Source organism: Scyliorhinus torazame, chromosome 9, assembly GCF_047496885.1.
Source record: "Scyliorhinus torazame isolate Kashiwa2021f chromosome 9, sScyTor2.1, whole genome shotgun sequence".
NCBI classification, from domain to species: domain Eukaryota; kingdom Metazoa; phylum Chordata; class Chondrichthyes; order Carcharhiniformes; family Scyliorhinidae; genus Scyliorhinus; species Scyliorhinus torazame.
Window position 1 is genome coordinate 141,001,963 of NC_092715.1, and position 24,665 is coordinate 141,026,627.

Consider the following 24,665-nt stretch of genomic DNA (forward strand, 5'->3'; position numbering starts at 1 on the left):
CAGGACGGAAGCGAGGCCCCTGAGGTAGCTCCCCTAGGAAAAGCAAATAAGCGGTCATGAGGAGTCTGGTTTGTGGCCGTGCAAAGGAGGGACCTGATAGAGTGGAGCGCATCGGAGAGGACCTCCTGCCAGTGAGAAACTGGGAGATCCCAGACCGTCGCATTCTCCCTCTCCACCTGCCCGTTTCCCCTGGGGTTATAACTGGTCGTCTTGCTCGAGGCGATGCCCTTACTGAGCAGGTACTGACGCAGTTCGTCGCTCATGAACAACGAGCCCCGGTCACTGTGGACATAACTGGGGAAACCAAACAGGGTGAAGACACTATGCAGGGCTTTAATGACAGTGGCAGTGGTCACATTGGGGCAGGGGATGGCAAATGGGAAGCAGGAGAACTCATCTATGATGTTGAGAAAGTATGTATTGCGGTTATTGGAGAGGAGGGGCCCTTTGAAATCGATACTGAGGCGTTCAAAGAGCCGGGATGCCTTTACCAGGTGGGCCTTATCCGGTCGATAGAAGTGCGGTTTACACACCGCACAGATCTGGCAGTCCCTGGTCATGGCGCTGACCTCCTCGGTGGAGTAGGGCAGGTTGCGGGCCTCGATATAATGGGCGAGCCGGGTGGCAGAGGTCATTGTGGATAGCCCGTAGTCGGTCATCTTGCGTGCTGGCGCATGTGCCGTGGGACAGGGCATCTGGGGGCTCGTTAAGCTTTCTAGGGTGATAAACTATATCGTAGTTATAGGTGCAGAGTTGGATCCTCCACCTCAAGATCTTTTCATTCTTGATTTTGCCCCGCTGCGTATTGGCGAACATGAAGGATACCGATCGTTGGTCGGTGACGAAGGTAAACCTCCTACCAGCGAGGTAGTGCCTCCAGTGCCGCACGGCTTCCACGATGGCTTGGGCTTCTTTTTCCACCGAGGAACGTCGAATTTCAGAGGTGGGAGGGTGCGTGAAAAGCGCTACTGGTCTGCCTGCTTGGTTGAGGGTGGCGGCAGGGGGCGACCTCCGATGCGTCGCTCTCCACCTGGAAGGGGACGGACTTGTCCACCGCGCGCATCGCGGCTTTGGCGATGTCCGCCTCGATGCAGCTGAAGGCCTGGCGGGCCTCAGTTGCCAGTGGAAAAATGGTGGCCTTAATTAGTGGGTGGGCTTTTTCCGCATACTGGGGGACCCACTGGGCGTAATAGGAGAAGAATCCAAGGCCCCTCTTCAGGGCCTTGGGACAGTGAGGGAGAGGGAGTTGCAGGAGGGGGCGCATACGATCAGGGTCGGGCCCGAGGACCCCGTTTCTCCACGACGTAGCCGAGGATGGCTAGCCAGGTTGTGTGGAAAACGCATTTCTCCTTGTAGGCGAGGTTGAGTTTTTGGGCGGTTTGGAGAAATCGGTGGAGGTTGGCGTCGTGGTCCTGCTGATCATGGCCGCAGATGGTGACATTGTCCCAGTACGGAAATGTGGCCTGCAGCCCGTACTGGTCCACCATTCGGTCCATTGCTCTTTGGAACACCCAAACCCCATTCGTGACGCCAAAGGGGACCCTGAGGAAATGGAAAAGGTGGCCGTCTGCCTCAAAAGCCGTGTAGTGGCGGTCACCCGGGCGGATTGGGAGCTGGTGGTATGCAGACTTCAGATCCACCGTGGAGAACACGTGGTAGTGTGCGATCTGATTTACCATGTCTGCAATCCGGGGGACGGGGTACGCATCGAGTTGCGTAAACCGGTTAATGGTTTGGCTGTAATCAATTACCATCCGGAACTTTCCCCGGTCTTGACGACCACCACCTGAGCTCTCCAGGGGCTATTGCTGGCCTCGATGACACCCTCCCGCAAGAGACGCTGGACCGCGGACCTAATGAACGTCCTGTCCTGCATGCTATACCGTCTGCTTCTGGCGACGACTGGCTTGCAATCGGCGGTGAGGTTTGCGAAGAGAGGGGGAGGGTCGACTTTTAGGGTCGCGAGGCTGCATATGGTGAGTGGGGGTAGGGGCCCCCCAAACTTAAGAGTAAGGCTCCTGAGGTTACATTGGAAGTCGAATCCCAATAGGAGAGGAGCACAGAGGTTTGGGAGCAGATATAGTTTAAAATTAGCGTACTCAGCGCCCTGTATCGCTAGAGTTGAAGTAGTGCACCTTGGATTTGCACCGAGTGCGACCCAGAGACAAGGGAGATGGTTTGTTGCGTCGTGAAAATTGGGAGCGAGCAGCGTCTTACCATGTCCAGGTGAATGAAGCTCCCGGAGTTGAAAAGGCAGGGCGTCTCGTGACCGTTAACTCAGACGGCCATCATGGAGCTCCGGAGGTGCTTGGGTCGCGACTGGTCCAGGGTGACCGCACTGAGTTGCGGCGGCGTGATCAGAGGTGCTGGGGCGGCCCCGCGATGACCGTTCATGTAGATCGTGCGCGTCGAGCGGCATAGCAGATGGCGGCCCCCATGGATCACACGTGGCCGGCCGCTTGGGGGAGGATGGCCAAGATGGCGGCCCCCATGAGTCGCATGTGTTGTGAGGGGGCGGAGTCGGCAGACACGCTGCCACATTGCGGGGTCTGCGGGCCTGTGCGTCTGTGGATCGGGTCTGTGAGTTAGAGTTCTTAGACTTGGCCACGCAGACCTTGGCGAAGTGTCCTTTTCGCCCGCAGCTGCTGCAGTTCGCGTTGCGGGCCGGGCAGTGCTGCCTGGGGTGTTGAGACTGGCTGCAAAAGTAGCAGGGTAGCCCTCCATGATGGACAGGCCTGGGGTAGTCCCTGGTCGGGGATTCATGAGGGGGTCGCATGGTCGGCCGGGAACGCAGTAAGGCTCTGAAAAGCAACCTCCAGAGAGGTGGCTAACTTTACCGTGTCGTCCAGGTCCTGGGCCCTTTTCTTGAGCAGGCGCTGTCTCACATAATTCGACCGGACTCCCACCACGTGGACGTCCCGGACGGCGAGCTCCATGTGCTGAGTGGCCGTAACGGCCTGGTAATTACAGTTGCGTGCGATGGCTTGGAGGTCGCGTAGGTAGTCATCTAGCGACTCCCCGGGGCGCTGGCGGCGAGTGGTGAAGATGTGTCGCGCGTAGACCTCATTCACAGGCCGTATGTAGAGGCGTTTGAGCAGCGCGAGGGCATCTGTATAGGAGGCGGCCTCGTCGAGCCGGACAGAAATGCAAAGGCTTACCCGTGCGTGGAGGAGGCTCAGCTTCTGTTCATCAGTGACGGATGGCATGGACGACGCGGCAAGGTAGGCCTTGAAGCATCAAAGCCAGTGCGAACAATTTATTTCGCCTCCACGGCCTGCGGATCGAGTTCTGTCAGGTTTGAGGGCTGATTCCATAGTTGTATTTAAGCTGATTAAATTGATGCGACCATCAATTCACTCAAAAACACGAGGAGAAGTAAACCATGGTTTTAATCAGCTTAGAACAGTGCCTGCCTGCGACTGGTACAATACTGGGAACTGCCTGCAGGTCAGCTGCTATTTATACTTCCTCTTAAGGGGAGGAGCCATGGGCGAAGCCCGTACATGCCCCAACATATCCCCGTGGGTGAAGCCACATAATGGCCCATAGGTGGAGCCCACAGGGTTAACAACATAACACAACAGCAGAACATGATACAAATGCACTGGTGAATTATTAGCACTATACATTCACCACATCTTCCTCTCTGTAGTAGCACCTTTTTAATTTGTTTTAATACCTCCCCATATGAACGAGGTAATCATCCCTTCAATCTCTCTAAAAAAGGCCTTTGGCAGGAAAATCGGCAGGCATTGAAAAATAAACAGGAATCGCAGCAGCACATTCATTTTAATCGCCTGTACCCAACCCGCCAATGACAGAGGGAGACCATCCCACCTTGCCAGGTCAGCTTTCACCCTCCCCACCAAACTAGAAATGTTGTACCTACAGAGCCCCCCCCCCCAAATCTTGGGCAACCTGCACCCCCAGGTATCTAAAGTGAGTCCCTGCCTTACGGAATGGCAGCCCCCCACCCCTCACCGAGACACCACAAAATATTCACTCTTGTCCAGATTTAATTTGTACCCTGAGAAAGACCCAAACACCCGAAGTAGCTCCAGTATTCCCCCTATTGACACACTTGGTTCCGGCACGTATAACAAGTCATCGACATAGAAGGACACCCTATGCTCTACTCCACCCCCTGCACTCTCCCTTTCCATACCCCCGAACTTCTTAATGCGATGGCCAATGGCTCAATCGCGAGTGCAAACAGCAGGGGGGACATCGGACATCCCTGCCTACTCCCACAGTGGAGAGGAAAGTATTCTGAGCTGATGTTATTTGTGCGGACCAATGCCACAAACACCTCTGTTTCCTTCCCCTCCGTCGATACCATAACCATGTTCAATACCCACCTAATGTTCAAAAAGAGCTGCCTCCCTCTCACAAACCCAGGGTGATCTTAACATATCACCTTCGGGAGGCACTCCTCCAGCCTACCTGCCAGTACCTTCGCCAATATCTTTGCGTCCACGTTTAAAAGTGATATGGGCCTATACGACCCACACTCCGTCGGATCCTTATCTTTCTTATGTAACAGGGAAATCGATGCCTGCCCCAAGGTTTGGGTTAACACCCCCTTCCCCGTCGCCTCCTCAAACATCCCCACCATCAGCGGTACCAGCTTAATTTTGGATTTTTTGTAATATTCCACTGGAAACCCATCCGGCCCTGCCACCTTCCCCGACTGCATCTTCCCAATCGCATCTTTTATCTCCTGCTCCATTATCGCCCCCTCTAATGTAGCCCTGCCCTCCTCCCTTAACCTCGGGTACTCCAGCCCATCTAGAAATTCCTGCATCTCCCGGCCTCCCCCAGGTGGCTCGGACCTGTACAATATCTCATAGACTTCCTTAAATACCTTGTTAATCTGATCTGGAGCTACCACCAACTTCCCTGCCCTGTCCCGCTTCTGGACAATTTCCCTTGCCGCAGCCTCTCTACGGAGCTGACCCGCCAACATACGGCCACCTTCTCTCCATGCTCGTAAACTGCCCCCCTTGCTCGCCTCAATTTGCGTACCGCTTTCCTGGTAGATAGTCGGTCAAAGCTCGCCTGGAGTTCATTCCTCTTTTCCAACTGCGCTGGGTCCCCATCTTCTGCATAACTCCGGTCTACCTCCAGTATCTCATCTATTACCCTCTGACGTTCCAACCTCTCCTCTTTGTCGAGCCTAGCCTTGAACGAGATCACCTCACCCCTCACCACTGCCTTTAAAGCCTCCCAGACAACCGCCTTTGACACCTCACCCGTGCAGTTAAAAGTACATATTCCTCAATTACTTTTTCAATTTTTGTCACAAAACCCTCGGTCCCCCAGCAGTCCCACATCTAATTTTCACCCCGGCCTCTGTACTATCCCCTTCTCAAGTACCATATCCACCCAATGCGTAGCATGATCTGGTATTGCAATTGCCGAGTACTCCGACCCGTTTACCCCAGCCAGCAGCGTCTTCCCCACCATGAAAAAGTCAATCCGCGAGCACACCTTATGGACCGCTGAGAAAAACGAGAACTCCCGCTCCCTCGGGTGCAGAAACCACCAAGGGTCCACCCCTCCCATTTCCACCATTAGCCCAGCCAGCGCCTTCGCCCCCCCTGACGGGGCTAGGGTTTGCTGCCGTGACCTGTCCAATTTTGGCTCCTGCACCAAGTCCCAGTTCCCCCCCCCACAATCAGTTTGTGTGTGTCCAAGTCGGGAATAGCCCCACACACCTTCTTCGCGAATCCCACATCATCCCAATTGGGACCATATACAGTTGCCAACGCCACTAGCCTCCCCTCCAGCGCCACTGTCACAATCACTTACCTAACCCCCTGATCTGCAACCACCTTCTCCAGCTGGAACTGTACCCTTTTGCTGACCATTACTGCTACCCCTCGAGTTCTTCCGTCAAATCCAGAATGAAACACCTGACGAACCCAGCCCTTTTTAAATTTCACTTGGTCCTTCGCCCTCAGATGAGTCTCCTGCAGCATTGCTACATCTGCCTTCAAACATGCGCAAGCATCCTTAACCTCTTCACTGGGCCTTCCAGCCCCCTCATGTTCCACGCGACTATCCTAACTGGGTCTCTCTCTCACCCCCCCCCCACCTTCTTATCCACCATCATCGTACCACTGGGCCCTGCCCCATGAGCCAGACCCGTCCCTTTCCATTATTAACATCGAACCCCCTCCTGCACTTCCCCTCGAGAAAATCTCCCCCAATATCGATCCTCCACCCCTCCCCCACCCACCTGCTCGTCCCGTCGGCCCATCGAAACCTGATATCCGTCCGCAGCCCTCCTCTCTCCTCACCTCCGCTCACTCGCCGACTTTAGTTAGCTAGCGCGGGTCCCACCCCCCAAAGGCATACCGTCCCCTCCCACCCAGTCCCAGAAGAAAAAGAAAAACAATCTAACCCATGCAATTCAATTAAATAACATACAGCCGTTGCAACGAAAAAAAGAGCAAAAATGCCAATCAATCCAAACAAAAAAAACTTAAACTCTATAACAATGTGAAGTCAAGTAAGTTACAATACAGGTCAGTGAAAAGAAAGTTATAACATTTATACATTTTCCAGCTCCCCAATCACAGTCCACGATCTCTCTTCCAGCTCCACTCCTCACTTCTGTCCCAAGCCTTCTGCCTTCATGACCGCCTCAGCCGCCGCAACCGTTTCAAAATAAAAATCTTTGGCGTTGTACGTCACCCTCAGCTTTGCCGGGTATACCATACCAAATCGCAGCCCCTGGTTGTACAGTGCCGCCTTCACTCGGCTGTACGCCGCTCGTCTCTTTGCCAACTCCACAATCAAATCCTGGTAAATTCGAACTCCAGCACCATCCCACTGCACCTCCGGCTTCTGCTTTGCCCAGCTTAACACCTTCTCCTTCATGTGATATTTGTGGAAACAGATAATTACTGCTCTTGGCAGCTCGCTTACTTTGGGTTTTGGCCTTAACGACCGATGAGCTCGGTCCAGTTCACACTGGGAGGGGCCTTCACTCTCCCCCATCAACTCCGCCAGCCTCTTAGCAAAGTACTCAGTTGGCCTTGAGCCCTCTGCCCCTTCAGGTAAGCCCACAATTCTTAGATTTTGCCGCCTCAAGCGGTTCGCCAAGTCCTCGAGCTTCGCTCAGATTCCTCTGTTGACCTCCAGCCCCCTCTGTAATTCGTCTCCCATCAAGGTGAGCTGGTCGCTGTGCTGTGACATGGCCTCCTCCACTTCCTTCATCTTTTCACCCTGTTCTCTCACCTCAGTCGATGTCTTTGCCACATCCACCCTCACAGGGGCGATTGCTTCCTCCACCAATGATCTCAGTGCGACCGCCATCTCCTTCCTCAATGCCTCCATGTGCCTCGCAAACTGCTTCTCCAGCTACACAGCCATCACCTCGGTCATCCATTCCACTGTAAGTAGTGCGGCCTCATCTTGTCAGCGCTTTTACTGATCCTCTCCTTTGGCTGCAAGTCCACGTTTCCTCTCTTCTACACAGCTGTTTTTGGCATTCCTTAACCACTTAATATTTTTCTTCTTCTTTCTTTAACCTCAAGATAAGTAATAAAATAATATTTTTCTTTTCTTCTTTTTTCAATTTTTAAAAATAAAATAACTTAAAAAAAATTTTAATTCCAAAAATCAAAGTTCGAATCATCTCTTCTCCTGGGACCGGACTTCAAACTTCCCAAACATGCATTTTCAGCGGGGGGCCACCTGGCTGCTCCCCCTCTACATTCGTGCTGGATTCAGGCCTCACCTCAGGCCACGCTCCTCCCCCGCTGCTTGCTTCGGGCTCGATGCCCCTGCTCCTCCGATCATGGGGGTCCCCACCAGCTCCAAACCAGCCCGACCCGGCGCCCGTCCCTCAGGCCCCAATGGCCGAAGAAATCCCGACCGGCGAAACCACGGGGAAACCCCGGAAAACACCAAAATGCCGCTGACCAGCGGGAGCCCTTCTCCGCTCCGTTCGCACGCGCCACCGTAAGTCCTCATTACCTCATCTGACTGGTGTTAGAGGACAGTAACTTGAGGCTGATACAGGTAGCCAAGAGAAGTGTGCATCTAGCCTGGAGAATGAAGAGAAAGAACGAGAGAAACAGAGTGGGAGAGGTTAAGGCTAGTGCAGCATGGTAGCACAGTGGGTAGCACTGTTGCTTCACAGCTCCAGGGTCCCAGGTTTGATTCCTGGCTTGGGTCACTGTCTGTGCGGAGTCTGCGTGGGTTTCCTCCAGGTGCTCCGGTTTCCTCCCACAAGTCCCGAAAGACGTGCTGTTAGGTGAACTGGACATTCTGAATTCTCACTCTGTGTACCTGAACCAGCACTGGAATGTGGCGACTAGGGGCTTTTCACAGTAACTTCATTGCTGTGTTAATGTAAGCCTACTTGTGACAATAAAGATTATTATTAAGTGGTGGAGACTAGAGTTGGGTGATTCACGTGACCTCTGATGGGAGGACCAAATATCAGTGTTAGAGGACAGCAACTGGAGTCTGATCCAGGTAGCCAAGGGAAATGTGCATCTAGCCTGGAGAACGAAGAGAAAGAACAAGAGATACAGAGCGGGAGAGGTTAATGCTAGTGAGAAGTGGTGGAGACTGGAGTTGGGTGATTCACGTGACCTCTGACGGGAGGACCAAATATCACAGGGATACCTGTTAAAGAAGTAATTGGAAACAAGTATTGCTTCAGTTGTCTAATCTTAACTAAAGCATTACTGCATCATCATAACCAGAAATAGACACCACAAAATAAAACTGAAGAATTAAAAAATATTAATCATGAATTGTGGCTTTGATCACGATAGGTAAAGGATGTGGCATGCCTTCCAACTGTTCATTGCGCACAGTGGACAAGCTAAACCCTTCTTCCAACCTCATTTGCACCTGGTGTTAAATCTTTTAACGGTGGCAGGAACACCGCTAATGTTGGTCCTGCTCACTTCAAAATTTAGCCCTGGTTTGAAATTTCCTGACACAGTAGGCCCTAACCCAGCTCTCCATTTCAGGGTTTAAATTGGGCTGCTATTGGTCTTGCCTGCTTCAGCTACATTCCACTTCTGAATTTCTTGATGGCCCCACCTGCACTGAACTTTTAATCAAGCTACTTCAAATCTATCTGCTTAATGATTTTTCTGAACAGCTGAAGAGACAGTTCATAGTCCGTATGAAATAAGTCCCATAATTGACTGTATATTTCAATCTAAAATGAAAAGGTCCAAAACTTACAGTCTAATGGATCTCCAATGCGGACCTGTTTGTAAGCTTTGACGAGTTTTTCCACCACAGAGTCATGAATACTTTCATGCAGAAACTAAAAAAAAAGGAGAGACGGTAGGTACTGCTTCATGTTTTGTTAACTATTAGATTATTTTTTTTTTTAAAAAAGCTCTATATGGTTGTAGGGTATTTTTGTTTAAACAAGTAAACCCACTTGAAAATTTGTTGGTCGTTTAGTCTACCATGTATTTATTCAGAAAAAAAACAGGGTACTAACTCACCAGACGCCTAGTTGTTGTGCACCTCTGCCCCGCAGTCCCCACAGCAGCAAACAGAACTGCTGGGATTATCATGTTTAAATCAGCATCATCGAACACTGCCAGGAATAAGACAGCACCAATCAAATTCCACAAAGAGGTTCAGTCAGAGAATAATAAACTTGTTCCGAGATCTGCTCACAATCCACAGATTATTGATATACATCAACAAGGTTTTCCATCTGATGTTTCCAGCTAATACTACAGAAGACTGACAGTCTTTCCAGACCTTTGTGGGAATCTAATTAAATGTTTTAAATTGCATCTTCAGCTGTAACATGATTCTGTTCTTATAGGAAATGACAATTTGATGACATGGCAATTTAATAACTACACAATGCCATTTTTATTTTAGCACTCAAGGAATTACACAAAGGTTATATGGTAATTTTTAATTTAATCTCACGCGCTTATTTATGTTTTGAAGGGACCTCCGGCGACGGGATGTGCGAAGCAGACGCATGAAAGGTGGCTCTCCTCCTAAGAACCCAAAATTAGGCTCTTTTATCCAAAATAGCCCGAGAGGACAAGGAAGATGGCATCCCCTTATCCTATCCAACAGCATTACAAGATACGATGCCGAACGACAGGAACTCCGTAGGCTGCAAAGGAACAAAATGCGGCAGAAGGCGAGAGATCGTGGCAGCAGACGCACAAGGCGAAGAAACGCCGGCCGCAACAGAGCGAGAGGAACCAACAAGTCACACGTGGGGCTTCCCCTCACCGGAGGGTGGATGGAGGAAGTTCCTCACCCAGAAGCCAAGGAAGATCAGAGAAGAGATATAGATCGATATTAAAGCAGCGGTCACAGGGGCCCTCGCTATCATTCAGGTGGCCCAGGACAAGGCAGAGAAACAACTAGAGGCCCAGGGGAACACCTTCAAGGAACTGGAGAGAGCCTCAACAGAGCCTCATCGCCCTAGAGACAAAGGTAGCAAGGTTGGTGGCGACGCTGGAAAGCCTAAAGAGGAAAGTAGAGGACCAGGAGAACAGATCATGGCGCCAAAATCTAAGAACAGTGGGCCTGCCAGTGGGAACTGAAGGCAGGAACTGAAGACAGGAACCCCACAGACTTTGTGGCCCAGATGCTGGGTAACCTGGGGGCAACGGACAACTTTCCCACTCCACCAGAGATAGACAGAGCCCACAGTTCACTATGGCCGAAACCCAAGGCCAGGGAGCAGCCGAGGGCAGTCACTGCAAAATTGCACCTGTACCAGGACCGGGAAGGAATTCTGTGCTGGGTAAGGCAAACAAAGACCTGCAACTGGGAAGGGCACCAGATCAGGATTTACCAGGACAGGGTAGCATGGTGTGGTTAGCACTGCTGCCACACGGAGCCGAGGTCCCAGGTTCGATCCCAGCCCTGGGTCACTGTCCGTGTGGAGGTTGCACACTGTCCCCATGTTTGCATGGGTTTCACCCCCACAACCCAAAGATGTGCAGGGTAGGTGGATTGGCCTTGTTAAATTGCCCCTTAATTGGAAAAAATGAATTGGGCACTCTAAATTTATTTTAAAAAAGGATTTACCAGGACATTGGGGCAGGCCTGGCCAGGCACCAAGCGGACTTCAACAGAGCTACAGCAGCTCTGTACAGAAGCAAGGTGAAGTTTGGGTTGCTGTACCCCGCCAAACTATGGGTCACAGTCCAGGGAACACTTTTCCGCAGGAGAGGGTTAGGAGGATGAAAAGAGGGAAGATATTAGCGGGTGAAGGGTAGGCTTAGAACCGACCACAGGAGGGGGGGGGCACCACACCAGTGGGAAAGCTAGCGCCAGGAGGTAGGAGTGAGGCAGGGCCATGGCGCATCTCCCATAGCGGACAGCATGCCTGCCGATTTGGGGGGGGGGGGGGGAGTGTAAGAATAGAAGTGGGGAGAGACAGGGGGAAGATGCAATATCACAAGGTAAACAGAGGGACAAGGGGGGGTTCTAGGCTGGCTACAATAGGCCACACATGGCGACAAGGAACAAAATGGCACCACAGACAGCCACTTTGGGCATCCCCAACAAAGGGAAACAGGGGCTCACTCACGTGGTGTGCACACAGCACACAGTTGACAGCCATGTTGTGTGGCCCCTGGACAAAAAGAAACCCTGGAGCACAGGGACCCACCCTCATGGAGAGTACGGTGACTTTGACCATCCTGGATGGCCCCCGATCAAAGGGAAACCCCAGAATGCAGGGGCGTATCCGCAAGGCAAGTATGGTTGATCCCTCAGGAATGGGGGGTGGGGGTCAAACAAAAACACCCCATCAGAATAGTTACCTGGAACGTCAGGGGACTTAACGGCCCATTGGAAAGATCCAGAGTTTTTGTCCCCCTGAAAAGTATGAAAACTGACAGTCTTCCTCCAAGGGACAGACCCGAGGGAGAAGGACCGACTGTGGGTAAGACAGGGCTGGGTGGGACAGATATACAATTCATGATACAGGACGAGAGCTAGGGGAATCAGGTGGGCTTTGTTAATGGTAGATAGTGAACATCGAACTTCAGGCACCTGTTGAACATGAGAATGACCTCACCTGGGGAGAGAATACTAGAGGTGATCATTTCCCTTGACTCAGAAGGGAGGCCTTCAACAGAAAAGGCCTTCAACAGAGTCGAATGGAAGTACCTCAGAGGGCTTGGAGCAGGGTTCATTGCCTGGGTGAAACTCCTGTACAGCGCTCCCACAGCGAGCGTGTGGACCAACACCACCAGCTCTACATGTTTATAATAAAATAAATTTGGAAAAAAACACCACCAGCGAGAAATATTTCCAGCTGCACAGGGGCACAAGGCAGGGATGCCCGCTGTCCCCACTCCTATTTGCCCTGGTGATCGAACCACTGGTGATTGCCCTCAAAACCGCAAAAGGTTGGAAGGGTATCCAGAGAGGGGAGAGAGAGCACCGAGTCTTACTCTCTGTGGATAACCTGCTCCTCTACATCTCAGACCTCTAAAGCAGCATGGTGAGGATCATGAAACTCCTGAAAGAGTTTAGAATCTTCCCGAGCTACCTAACCAACCTGAACAAAAGTGAAATCTTCCCAGTGAATCCGCAAGAGAGAGGGGCTGAGCTGGAGGGACTGCTGTTTAAACAAGCCCAAAACACATTCCGCTACCTGAAGATCCAAATTACCCATGACTGGACACGGATCCACATATAGAATCTCAAGTCTGGTGGGGGAGGTAAAGAAGGACCTGCACACCCACTCTACCTGGCAGGGAGAGTGCAGATGGTCAAGATGAATGTATTGCTCAGGTTCCTCTTCCCGTTCAGATCTATATGGATCCCCAAAGCCTTTAGATAAAATTACCATGGCATTTGCGTGTGTGTGTGGGGAGAGAGACAGCGAGAGATAGAGGGAGCATGCGAGAGCGAGAAAAAAGAACCCAAGGGTCCCCAAAAAGGCCCTACCAAAACCTGCAATACTACCACTGGGCGGCCATAGCGGAAGAAAAAAGGGATGGGTAAGCAAGCCAGAAACAGGATAGGCAAGGATGGAGCAGAGTTCCTGCACAGTGACGTCCCTTCCAGATCCTTGCCACAGCAATACTCCTATTCCTGTCACCTAAGCACTCTACAAGCCCAGTGGTAATCGCCACACTCCGGACATGGAACCAGCTACGGCAACACTTTGGCCTGTTCGAAATGTCCACCATGGTCCCCATCTGCAACAACCACAGGTTTGTGCCAACCACAATGGACGCCACCTTTAAGAGGTGGAGACAGGACGGAGGACACAGACAGTTAGGAACTTCTCCACGAACGACAAACTAAAGGAGTTGATGGAAAGGTTGCCAAAAGTGAACGAACTTCGACATTTACAAATCAAAAACTTCTTTAGCAAGGAGACGATATCATACCCACGGAAACCAAGACACTCAACGATGGAGGAACTGTTGGACGCAGTTGACCTAGGAAGGGGGAACTGCGAGGACCTATATATGCGGCTGTTAAAGAGGCACATTCCCCACTGGACACAAGGAAAATGGGAGGAAGAACTAGGGATAGAATAGGGTGGGGACTCTGGAGCGAAGCACTGAACAACCTCCACAGCTGCAAGGCTAAGCCAAATGCAGCTGAAAGTGGTGCACAGAACACACCTAACCAGAACCTGAATGAGCAGGTTCTTCTCGGAGGTGGAAGGCAAATGAGAATGGTGCCAGGGAGGCACACCCAACCACACCCACATTTCCTGGGCATGCCCCAGACTTGTCGGCAACAAGTGCTGGTGTTGCCAGCAACACTCATCTAACAAAAGAATAGAAAGCAGAATAAATTGCATGCATTACATTTCAACAGATATAGCAGAAAGCCTACAAATATGTTAGTTAAAAATAAGAAATACCTGATTTGTACTGTGGCTGAACTGGGAATTCAACTCTAGCTACTACAAAATAAACAAGATTCAAGGAGTGATCAAGTCTGCAGTACTTAGTCATCGCCAGAAGGTGGCACGTGTACTCTTTGAAATTCCATTAAAGTATGAAATTGGAATCCATTACTCAAAGCATCAATAATTGATTGCCTTGAAATTCCACTCAAGATTCCTGCCGCTGGTCTCCTGCCATAACTTCAGCAGGAACTGCTGGATTCCCCAAAATAACTGATGGACTCCAGCTTTATCAGGTCTCAAGACGTATCAACAAGTTTCCACATTGCTTTGCAGGGGCAAACCTCCAGCCATGGCTGAAGTTAAGTGTGTCCCTGGGAGCACAGGAGGAAAAGAAAGTGCAGGAGTAAGCAAATGCAATGTGGTCTAAATTAGGTTTACAATGCATGTATGTGAACGGACAAAGCATGGAAAATAAGGTTGGTGAGCTGCAGTCACAGATAAATTCACACAAATGTGATTTTGCAGCTATAATGGAGACTTAGCTTAAAAATGAGACGGACCGAATACTAAATACTCCTCGATACAAAGTGTTCTGGAAAGATGCGGAAGAAAAGAAATGAGGAAAGATGGCAGTATTGATTAAGGAGAATATTACACAGTTGGAGAGAGGGGATGTCCTAGAGAAGTGATGGCAGAATCTATTTGGTGAGAGGTAAGAAACAATAGACATAAAACAAACGTTATACTAACTGACCACTAATTAATGCGATATAGAGGAGAATATTTTCAGGGAATTTTCAGAGGTGTAAAAACGATAGGAAAACATGAATGGCTGATTGCTAATTATCCAAATAACACTATTGCTATCCCAGTGTAAAGGGCAGAGAAGAGAAAGATTTTTTAAATATGTTCTGGGGAATTTTCTCAACCTAATGAGGAAGCAGGCATTATTGGATATTGTGCTGGGAAATGAGGTGGATCAAGTGGATTCAGTGTCAGTAGGGAAACATTTTGTGAACAGCAATCATAGTATCAGAAGGTTTAGATAGACAAGAAAGGTTTAGATAGACAAGAAACAGTCTAGAGTCAAAATCACCTAGTTTGAGGGCCGATTTTAGTGGGGCAAGAATGAACTTAGTTTAAGATTAACAGTCACTTATACAAGTGTAGATTAAAGAAAACTATCACAAATTTCTTAAACGCAAATCATGTTTAATTAACTTGATTGAGTTTTCTGATCAGATAACAGAGTTAACAAGGATAATACAGGTGATGTAGTGTACGTGGATTTCCTAAAGGCATTTGGTGAATTGCCACATAATAGGCTTGCCACCAAAGTTGAAGCACAAGGAGTAAAAGACGCAATGGCAGCAAGAATTCAAAGTCGACTGCGTGATAGGAGTTGTGGTTAATATTTGCTTTTCAATGGGCAGCACGGTGGTGCAGTGGTTAGCACTGTTGCACACGGCGCTGAGGACCCGGGTTCGATCCTGTGTGGTGTTTGCACATTCTCCCAGTGTCTGTGTGGGTCTCACCCCCACAACCCAAAGATGTGCAGGGTAGGTGAATTGGCCACACTAAATTGCCCCAGAATTTTTTTTTTTATAAAAGAGAATTGGGTAATGAAAATTTTTTTATTTTTAAAAAAATTTTCTTTTTGGATTAAAAGGAAGTTGTATGGTGTGATTCCCCCAGGAGTCGTCACTGGGACCACTGCTTTCCTTGATCCATATTAATAATCTAAATTTGGATGTGCAAGTTTCAAAACTTGCAGATGCTACGCTATGTTTTGGGGCCAGGCTGAGAAAGAAGACAGGAATAAACCCTCAGGAGCTAAAGTATACTCGTCTTCAAATTTAAGATAAAACGTGACCTGTCCTGAAATCTGCCTGGGTGATTTGATTGTTAGAGATCAAAGAAAAGCTTAGTTTGTTCTAATGGGAAGAAGGTACAAGGCATTTATGCTTGGAAATAATGGCAGCATTAACTGTCTCCAAAACTGTCCCAGAAAAGTGTTGAGAATGTCCAGTTTTAAAGAGGTATGCTTTAAATTATTCATTTAGTTCCAAGATGAGAGTTCAGCTCCCAAGGAAAGCTAACTAGCCTTTCCATCGAGATACAAGGCCCATCTGTTTAACATTGCTATGGTGAAGGAGGCAGAGGAAGCTATAGTAAAGTAAAAACAGAAAATGCAGGAGAAACTTAGCAGATCTGGCAGCATCTGTAAAGAGAGATACAGAGTAAACGTTTCGAGTCCATATTCCTTCTTCAGAGCACTATCATCAGCTATTGTAAAGATCAGGTTACAGTCTTTCCTAGAATGTCACTGCACATCACAGACAGTGTTTTTGAGTTTGCCTGGATCCGGGAGGGAGGGAGCAGCTCGAGACTAACAAAGACTCATTGATTCAGCACGCAGGAATGGAAGTGGAAGCTCATGCTTGGATTGAAAGAACCAATCTGTGGTGAGTTAGAGAGACTGGAAGTGTCACCCCTGGGCTAGAGGGAGAGGCTCTGGAAAAAGAAAACCTCGACGTGAAAGCCAGTTCTAAGATTGCAAGTTACCAGACTGAGAAAAGAAGACAGGAATAAACCCTCAGGTGCCAAGAATCATTTTGGGAAAGTTGAATGTCTATGTAAAGAACAATGTAAAATATATTTCTTAAGTCGGTTTTATCCAGTTGGGCTAGCTATAAAAAGGTGGGTATTCTGTTTTATGAATTAAACATATAAATTCCTTGCAAAGACAATGTTTACTGAATAGCTTTTTTATTATTTGTTCAGTAAATATCTTGGAAACTTTAAATCCTGACGTTTCATTCTTTCAGCTATTAATTGGAAGTTCAAAGTTCTTTTTAAAAAGTCTCTCTGCCGATCATAAGTAATAACAAACTTGGATATTTGGGTTTAGTTTTAGCTGGATTAGCAATTGAAGATAGGAAGCCCAGGAGTGAACATCTCAGCTCTGCCAGAAGAAAAGCTGGACTGGATAAGGGGGCTGCAAAGACTTTCCAAAGAACCAGATAAAGACCAGACAACCAGGGAACTGGGACAGAAAGAATGTCTTAGGAAGATGCAAGTTAAGGGAACAGAGACCAAGAAGTTGAACAAGGTACTGTTCAGGACAATGCAAGGGAAAAGCAAAGTGTTCTGAATTAAATTGCAGTAACCAGATTTAAAGTGGAAAGCATCTTCAAGGGTAAATCCAAGGTTTGGTGCCATCTTAATACAGTCTGGGAAGTGAAGAGTTTGTGTAACAGTCAAGACAAAAGTAATCCTGAAGGGAAAGGTATAAAACCTGGAAGCAAATCGTTGATCAAAGCAGCTGAGGGAAAGCATTGCTTAAAAGATCATTTGAAAGTGTGCCTTTTTGAAAGCAGAATTTGAAATCACTTGTGTGAAAGTCAGAGTTCAGTGAGACAAGGTGACTCACGGTGGAAGAATCATCTGAGGGGGGTGTTTGAGAAGAAATCCACAGAAATTCACTTGGGTTCAGAGTGGAGTGCATCTGACCTCAGCCAGCCTGTGTGTTCAAATGAACTGTGTATTACTGAAACTATTATAGCCTACAATATACTTTGTAACCAGTGTTAACTTTAAAATATAGAAGTATATGTGAAGGGGGGGGGGGGGGGGGAGTAAAGGGGAAATGTGTCAACCTTTTCATGTTTAATAAATGTGTTTTTCTTGTTGTTAAAACTAGCAGTCCTATGACTCATTTCCTCCAGGTTTTCTCAAAAACACGTAGAAGTAAAGGTTACAGGGCGGGATTCTCCGTCGGCCGACAGCAAGATCGGGCTGAGAATCGGTCTTGACGCTAAAATCATGGCGTCGCAAGGTTCACATCAATTTGCAATTCTCTGGGGCCTCGACAGCGGGACCAATGCGTCCTACTCTGCACGTAAAGTAAACGCCGTTTGCATATTAGCGGGCCTGGCCCAGTATTTGCCAATGCCACCACGATGCTCTGCCTCCACCGGAGGGAATTCCTTTTTTTTTTTAAATTATAAATTTAGCGTACCCTTGTGATTCCCTTTTCACCAAACTCCAGCTGCAATCTGATGCAACAAGGCAGCATTCAGTGTAGAAACTTGTGGTTTCATGAAACAATGCTATTGTGTCTCAAACTCCAGTCCACAGCCTGTTTGGTTATTGATGCAATTGTATTTCTAATTTTACTTCAAGTCAGGAAGAAAATGCTACTGAATGACTATCCTAGATCTGTATGTGTGTGTTTGTCTCTTTGCCTTAGACAGAATACATTCCTCCAATTTGAAATTTGTGTCCAAAGATTACACTTGATTAGGTAGTGGCATTGTCACTGGACTCGCAATCCAGAGACCCAGGGTAATGCTCCAGGTACCTGGGCTCAAAACATATCATGGCAGATGGTTACATTTGAATTCAATAAAACAAATATGGAATTAAAGAGTCTAATGATGACCATGAAACTATTGTGGTAAAAACCCATCTGGTTCACTTAATGTCCTTTAGAGGAGTGCTTGTGAATCCTGCTCCACAACAATGTGGTTATATGAAATGAAATGAAAAGAAAATCGCTTATTGTCACAAGTAGGCTTCAAATGAAGTTTCTGTGAAAAGCCCCTAGTCGCCACATTCCGGCGCCTGTTCGGGGAAGCTGGTACGGGAATTGAACCCGTGCTGCTGGCCTTGTTCTGCTTTTATCTTAAACTCCCTCTGGGTTCATGGGCAATTAGGGATAGACAACAAATGCTGGCCCAGCCATCGACACCCGCATCCCCATGAAGAAAATTAAAACATTACCAATGATAGCATTGTTGCCGCCAAGCTCCAGAAGCATTCGCCCTAGAGGTGGAAAGATTAAAAGAAACTCATTCTAGTTCAATTTCACAATAGGTTGTCATGTACAGCCAAACAATTTCTTTTTAACATGCCTATTTTCGTTCGGAAAACATACAAGTTTCACTGCTGCGTCCATCACAAGCACTTACCAAATCGCTCTTGAACCACTAATGATACTTGTTTGCCCACATTTGTGCTACCAGTGAAAGACAGGAGGTTTATCCGCTCATCTTTGCTCATTGCAGAACTGAAAACAATTGAAAAACAGATTTAGAATGTCAACTGTCTGGAAAATTCAAACATAATCAGCGATGTTTGTCCAGCTGGCTTACGGCAACTTCAATTGATTATTTGCTTCAAAGTCACAGTAACAGAAATACCCACAGCTGGAGAACTGGCAGAATTCCCAGTTTGTCTCAGGTGGCTGACGGTGACCCTGGCTTGGTCCCACTTGTTGGGCAGGGCCAAGAGTAGTGGTTATGACTGACAAGAGGGGGAGGGGTTGAGAGACCATCCCCGTTCCGGGTGACGTAGAACGTGCAAAGGTTGAGGGGACCGGTGAAGCAAGCGAGAGTTTTCTCGCATTTGAAGGGTTTGAAAGCCAACGAGGTACTGTTGCAAAAGGCTCATCTGAGGGTGAAGGGTTTGATAGGAATGGAGGTGTCGCTGTCAGTGGTGTGGGAAGTATTGAAAGCAGTATTGGGGGGAGATTATCTCGTTTTATGGTTCAGGTGGACAGGGAGGCAAGAGAGGAGCGGCATCAGTTGGTAGGAGAGATTTTGGAGGTGGATGGAAGATGTGCAGAGGACCCCGCATTTTCGGGTGAGGAAGAAGCAGCTGCAGGCGAGGTTTGACCTTCTGTCTATGGGAAAGGTGATTCGGCAATTAAGGTGGGCAAAGGGGGTTGGGTCAGAGTATGGGGAAAAGGTCAACCACTTGTTGGCGGGCCAGCTCTGCTGGCAGGCGACGGAGAGATTGTTCGGATCCGGGACAGGGGAGTTGGTGGTGGCGCCGGAGCAGGTGAAAGGTTTTTGAAGAGTTTTATAAGAGTCTGCATAAATCGAAGTCTCCGGAGGATGAGTCAGACATGAGGGAGTTTCTGGGAGGTTGGAGTGTCCTTAAGTGGGAGGAGGAGGAAGAGGGCAGAGTTGGAGGAGCCTGTGGGGATGGTGGAAGTGCAGGAGGCGATAAGGAAGATGCAGACGGGTAAGGCACCTGGATCGGATGGTTTCCCAGTGGAGTTTTATAAGTTCTTGGATAAGTTGGTGCCGCTGGTGGTGGAGATGTTCGAGGACGTGGAAACAATGGGAGCACTGCCAGAGACTATGGGACAGGCTGCTGAAAAAGGACAAAGACCCAGTCGAATGTGGGCTATACAGGCCAATATCCTGATTGAATGTGGATGCCAAGATTCTGGCAAAGGTGTAGGCACTCTGATTGGAGGAGTGCCTCTCGAAGGTGATTGGGGAAGAGCAGACAGTTGTCATCAAATTTGCGGCGTCTGTTGAATGTGGTGCTTTCTCCGGCAGAAGGGAAGGAGCTGGAGGTGGCACTGGATGCAGAGAAGGGTTTGATCGTGTGTAGTGGAGCTATTTGTTTGCAGTGTTGGAGAGGTCTGGTAAGTTTGTGGCTTGGGTGAAACTGTTGTACAAGGACCTGATGGCGAGTGTGTGTCCAAACAAGATGAATTCAGGGTACTTCTCTCTGCACAGGGGAATTAGGCAGGGATGTCCCATGTCCCCCCTTCTGTTCGAACTGGTGATAGAGCCCTTGATCATTGCGCTGTGGTGCTCGGGTAAATGGCGGGGGACAAGGTTGGGGGGCCTGGAGTATATGGTGTCTCTGCATGCTGATGATCTGCTGTTGTACAACTCCAATTCGGGCTCGTCAGTTCAGGATAGAATGGGACTGGTCAAGGGATTTGGGGCTTTATTAGGCTACAAGTTAAATTTGGGAAAAAGTGTGTGTTTTGTGGTATCTCCTCGTGGGGGGCGGGGGGGGTCCCATTTCGGGTGGCAACAACCTACTTTAGGTATCTGGGGTGCAGGTGGCTCGGGATTGGGCTCAGCTCCGTAAGTTGCACTTTATGAGTTTGGTGGGCAGGAAGGGGGATTGCCGAGATGGGGATAGCCTTCCCCCATCGTTGGCAGGCATTGTGCAGGGGGGCAAGATGAACATTTTGCGGCGGTCTTTCTTCTTGTTTCAGTGCCTGGCGGTCTTTTTGCCGAAAATGTTTTTTTTTTTAAAATGGGGGTGGAGAGGCTGATTTTGCCGTTTGGGTGGGCAGGTAAGATAGCAAGGATTAGGATGGTGCTCCAGAAAGGGCGACAGTTGGGGAACCAGGCCCATTTGAACTTGTTATATTATTACTGGGTGGTGACCGCTGAGAAGGTGCAGGGCTGGAATAGGGAGAATGAGGCTTTGTGGGTGAAGATGGATGCAGGTTGGCAACGGTGCCACTTCCATTTGTCCCAGGAAGGTATTCGGGAGTCTGGTTGTCGTGGCCATACTGTAATACAGAGGCAGTTTCTGCAACACCGGGGACGGGGTTGAAATTGATGCTGATTTGAGGGAACCATGGGTTTGAGGTTGGGAGGATGGATGTGAGGTTTCGGGGATGGGTGGTGGTGGTGGAAGGATGGTTTGTGAATCTGCAGGAGTTGGGGGTGAAGTTCGGGGCGCCGCAAGGGGAGGGTTTCAGGTACATGCATTTCAGATACACATGATTTTGTGAAGGTCTGTCCAACCTTTCATTGTTGGAGGGGGTGTTGTCGGTGATGGGGTTGGAGGGGTGTTGTTTCAGCGATTTATGGGAGGATTTTGGAGGGGGATAGGTCGTCTTTGCAGTGGGTTATGGCCAAGTGGAAAGAGGAGCTGGGGATGGCGCTGGAGGGACTGTGGTGTGAGGTGCTGCCGAGAGTAAATGCCTCAAACTCATGTGCGAGGCTGGGGTTGATGCAGTTAAAGGTAGTGCACAGCGCATCTGAGGAAGGCGAGGATGAGCCAGTTATTTGAGGGGGTGGAGGATGTTTGTGTGAGATGTGGGAGGGGCCCAGCCAATCACGTGCACAAGTTCTGCCCGAAGTGGGAGAAGTTTTGGGGTCGTTCTTAGCACCATATCGGCAATCTTGCATGTTGACATAGAGCCCAGTCCACTGGGAGCCATATTTGGGGTGTCGTACTTGCCGGAGTTGCAGATGGGTGCGGTGGCCGATGTTTTAGCCTTCACCACGCTGATCACTCACAGGCGGGTCCTTTTGTGGTAGAGGTTAGCTTCTCCACCCTATGCTTCAGTGTGGCTGGGAGATCTAATAGAATTCTTGTATTTGGAGAAAGTGAAATTTGCTCTGAGGGGGGTGAGTGAGGAGTTCCACAAGAGATGGGGTTTTGGTTTATTTTGTAACAGTTGTGTGCGTTATATGTTTAATTATTAAAATGTTAAAATTTGAATTAAAATATGTATATATATATTTTTTTTAAGTGAGGTTAATAATGACGCTGCCTAATTACACAATACTTGATCAAAACTAGCTTTGCCCCTATTTGGTTACCCTCTTGCAAGAGCATTATAACATAACTAATAGGAGCAGGGGTAAGCCGTAGTTGTCAGAAGACAAAGTTCTTCGAATTTACCCCCCAACCCCCATTCAATATCATGGCTGATCTTCTGCCTCAACCCCAGTTTCCCACCTTCTCCCCATGTCCATTGATTCCTTGAATGATGAAAAATCTAGAGATCTCAGCCTTAAATAAAATCACTGGTGGCAACTGTTTGCTGAGGATTGAAGTGTTCAGTTCCACTTGCAACTTCCCATGTGCAGCAACACTGGAGAACATTCAAGCTTGGGACGATAAGAGGTGAGTAACACTTGTGTGTGCCACCAACCACCACTGCCAGTACGAAAGTGTCTAACCACCACCCTCAAGATATTTAGCATTACCATAATCAAATCCCCAACCATCAACATGCTATTGGTTATAACATGCAGGTTCGGGATTTTGCTAGGAAGGAGATACAGAGCTTCCCAGAGGAACCGGCCTCCACATTGCTGGAGGAGGTGCTGACGACAAGGGGACTGGAGAAGGGGGCAGTGTCAGCGGTGTACGGAGCTATTTTGGAAGAGGCTAAGGCACCACTGGAAGGGATCAAAGCAAAGTGGGAGGAAGAGCTGGGAGAGGTTATAGAGGAGGGGGTCTGGTGTGAGGAGCTCCGGAGAGTGAATGCCTCCACCTCATGTGCGAGGTTGGGGCTGATACAGATGAAGGTGGCATATAGAGCGGACCTCATGAGGGCGAGGATGAGCTGATTTTTTGAAGGAGTAGAAGATGTGTGTGAGCGTTGGGGGGGGGGGGGGTAATCACGTTCATATTGTTTGGTCCTGTCCAAAGTTAGGGGAGTACTGGAAGGAGGATTTTAGGGTAATTTCCAAGGTGGTGCACGTGAAACTGGACCCGGTTCCCCGGGAGGCCATATTCGGGGTGTCGGACCAGCCAGGGTTGGAAACGGGAGCGAAGGCAGATATTATAGCCTTCGCCTCGTTGATCGCCCGAAGTCGGATCCTGCTGGGATGGAGAGCAGCCTCTCCACCCAGTGCCCTGGTGTGACGGGGGGACCTGTTGGAATACTCGACCCTTGAGAAGGTTAAGTTCGAACTGAGGGGAAGCTCGGAGGGGTTCTACAAGTCATGGGCACTACTTATTATGCACTTTCAAGAACTGGATAACATCGAACATTAGTTGGGGGGGGGGGGGCGTGGAGGGAGGGGGCTGTGTATATTAAGGATGACTATGGGTAATCCCTGATTTCTTTTTGTCATTTGTTTATGTAAACATGCGGGCTGATGTTTGGGGGTTGGTGGGAGGATGGGATCGTTGTTATTGTTATGGGGATTGACATATCTGTTGCTGATTATTGTTTATTGTTGGTGGGTGTAAATTCGGGAGAAAATGGGAAAAAGGAGAATAAAAATGTTTTTTTTTTTAAAAACATGCTATTGGTTACTATTGATCAGAAACATACTGGATTAGTCATATAAACACTATGGTTACAAGAGGCCAGCAGCTGAGCATTCTACGTTGAGCAACTTCACTTTCTGCCAGTCCAAAGCCATCCCTTCATCGACAAGACGCAAGTCAAGAGTGCAGTGGAATAAATGCTGTTCATTTGTCTGGATGAACACAGTTCTAACAATGCTCATGAAGCTCAACACCATCTGTGGCAAAGTAGCTCCCTTCATTTGGCACCCCATTCGCAGGCTTAAACAGTCACTCCCTCCATCACCGGCGCTGCTATGTGCACTGCAGTAACTTATTAATGCACCTTTAGCAGCACGTTCTAAATCCATGACTACAACAGCAGCAGGTGCGTAAGAATACAATCATTTTGAAGTATCCCTACAAGTCACACACACCATTCAGGCCAGGACATATATCCCCATTACTTCATTATCACTGGATCAAAATTCTGGAACTACGTCCCTAACAGCACTGTGGGTGCACCCAAACCAGCTAGTCTACAGCAGTTCCTCAGAAGTTAGGAACTATATCACCATTTCTTCACTGTCACTGGATCAAATACTTGGAACGGACTCCCTAACAACACACCTGTTTTAAAAATTCATTTACAGGATGCGGGCATGGCTGCATTTCTTGCCCAATATTTCTTGCCCAACCCTAGTTACCCTCGAGAAGATGGTTGTGAACTACCTTCTTGAACCATTGCAGTCCCCGAGATGTAGGTACACCCACAGTTGTCTTAGGGAGACACTTCCAGAATTTTGACCCAGCGACAGTGAAGGAATGACAACACTATGGGCGGCAGGATAGCAGAGTGATTAGCACTGTTGCTTCACAGCGCCAGCGTCCAGGTTCGATTCCCAGCTTGGGTCACTGTCTGTGCGTTCTCCCAGTGTCTGCGTGGTTTCCTCCAGGTGCTCCGGTTTTCTTCCACATGTCCCGAAAGATGTGATTAGGTAATTTGGACATTCTG

At 48.8% G+C, this 24,665-nt stretch overlaps 1 protein-coding gene across 1 annotated transcript in view; it reads right to left on the minus strand.

The window, feature by feature from the left end:
- The window catches only part of aldh7a1 (aldehyde dehydrogenase 7 family, member A1), an 86,426-nt gene that overhangs the window by 14,487 nt on the left and 47,274 nt on the right, over positions 1-24,665 (minus strand). Inside the window, exons 9-12 of the mRNA XM_072516568.1 lie at positions 18,826-18,923; positions 18,638-18,679; positions 9,489-9,583; positions 9,217-9,301 (exon numbers count right to left, since the gene is read on the minus strand). Coding sequence (XP_072372669.1) covers positions 9,217-9,301; positions 9,489-9,583; positions 18,638-18,679; positions 18,826-18,923 — 320 coding nt within the window. The remainder of the gene's footprint in view (positions 1-9,216; positions 9,302-9,488; positions 9,584-18,637; positions 18,680-18,825; positions 18,924-24,665) is intronic.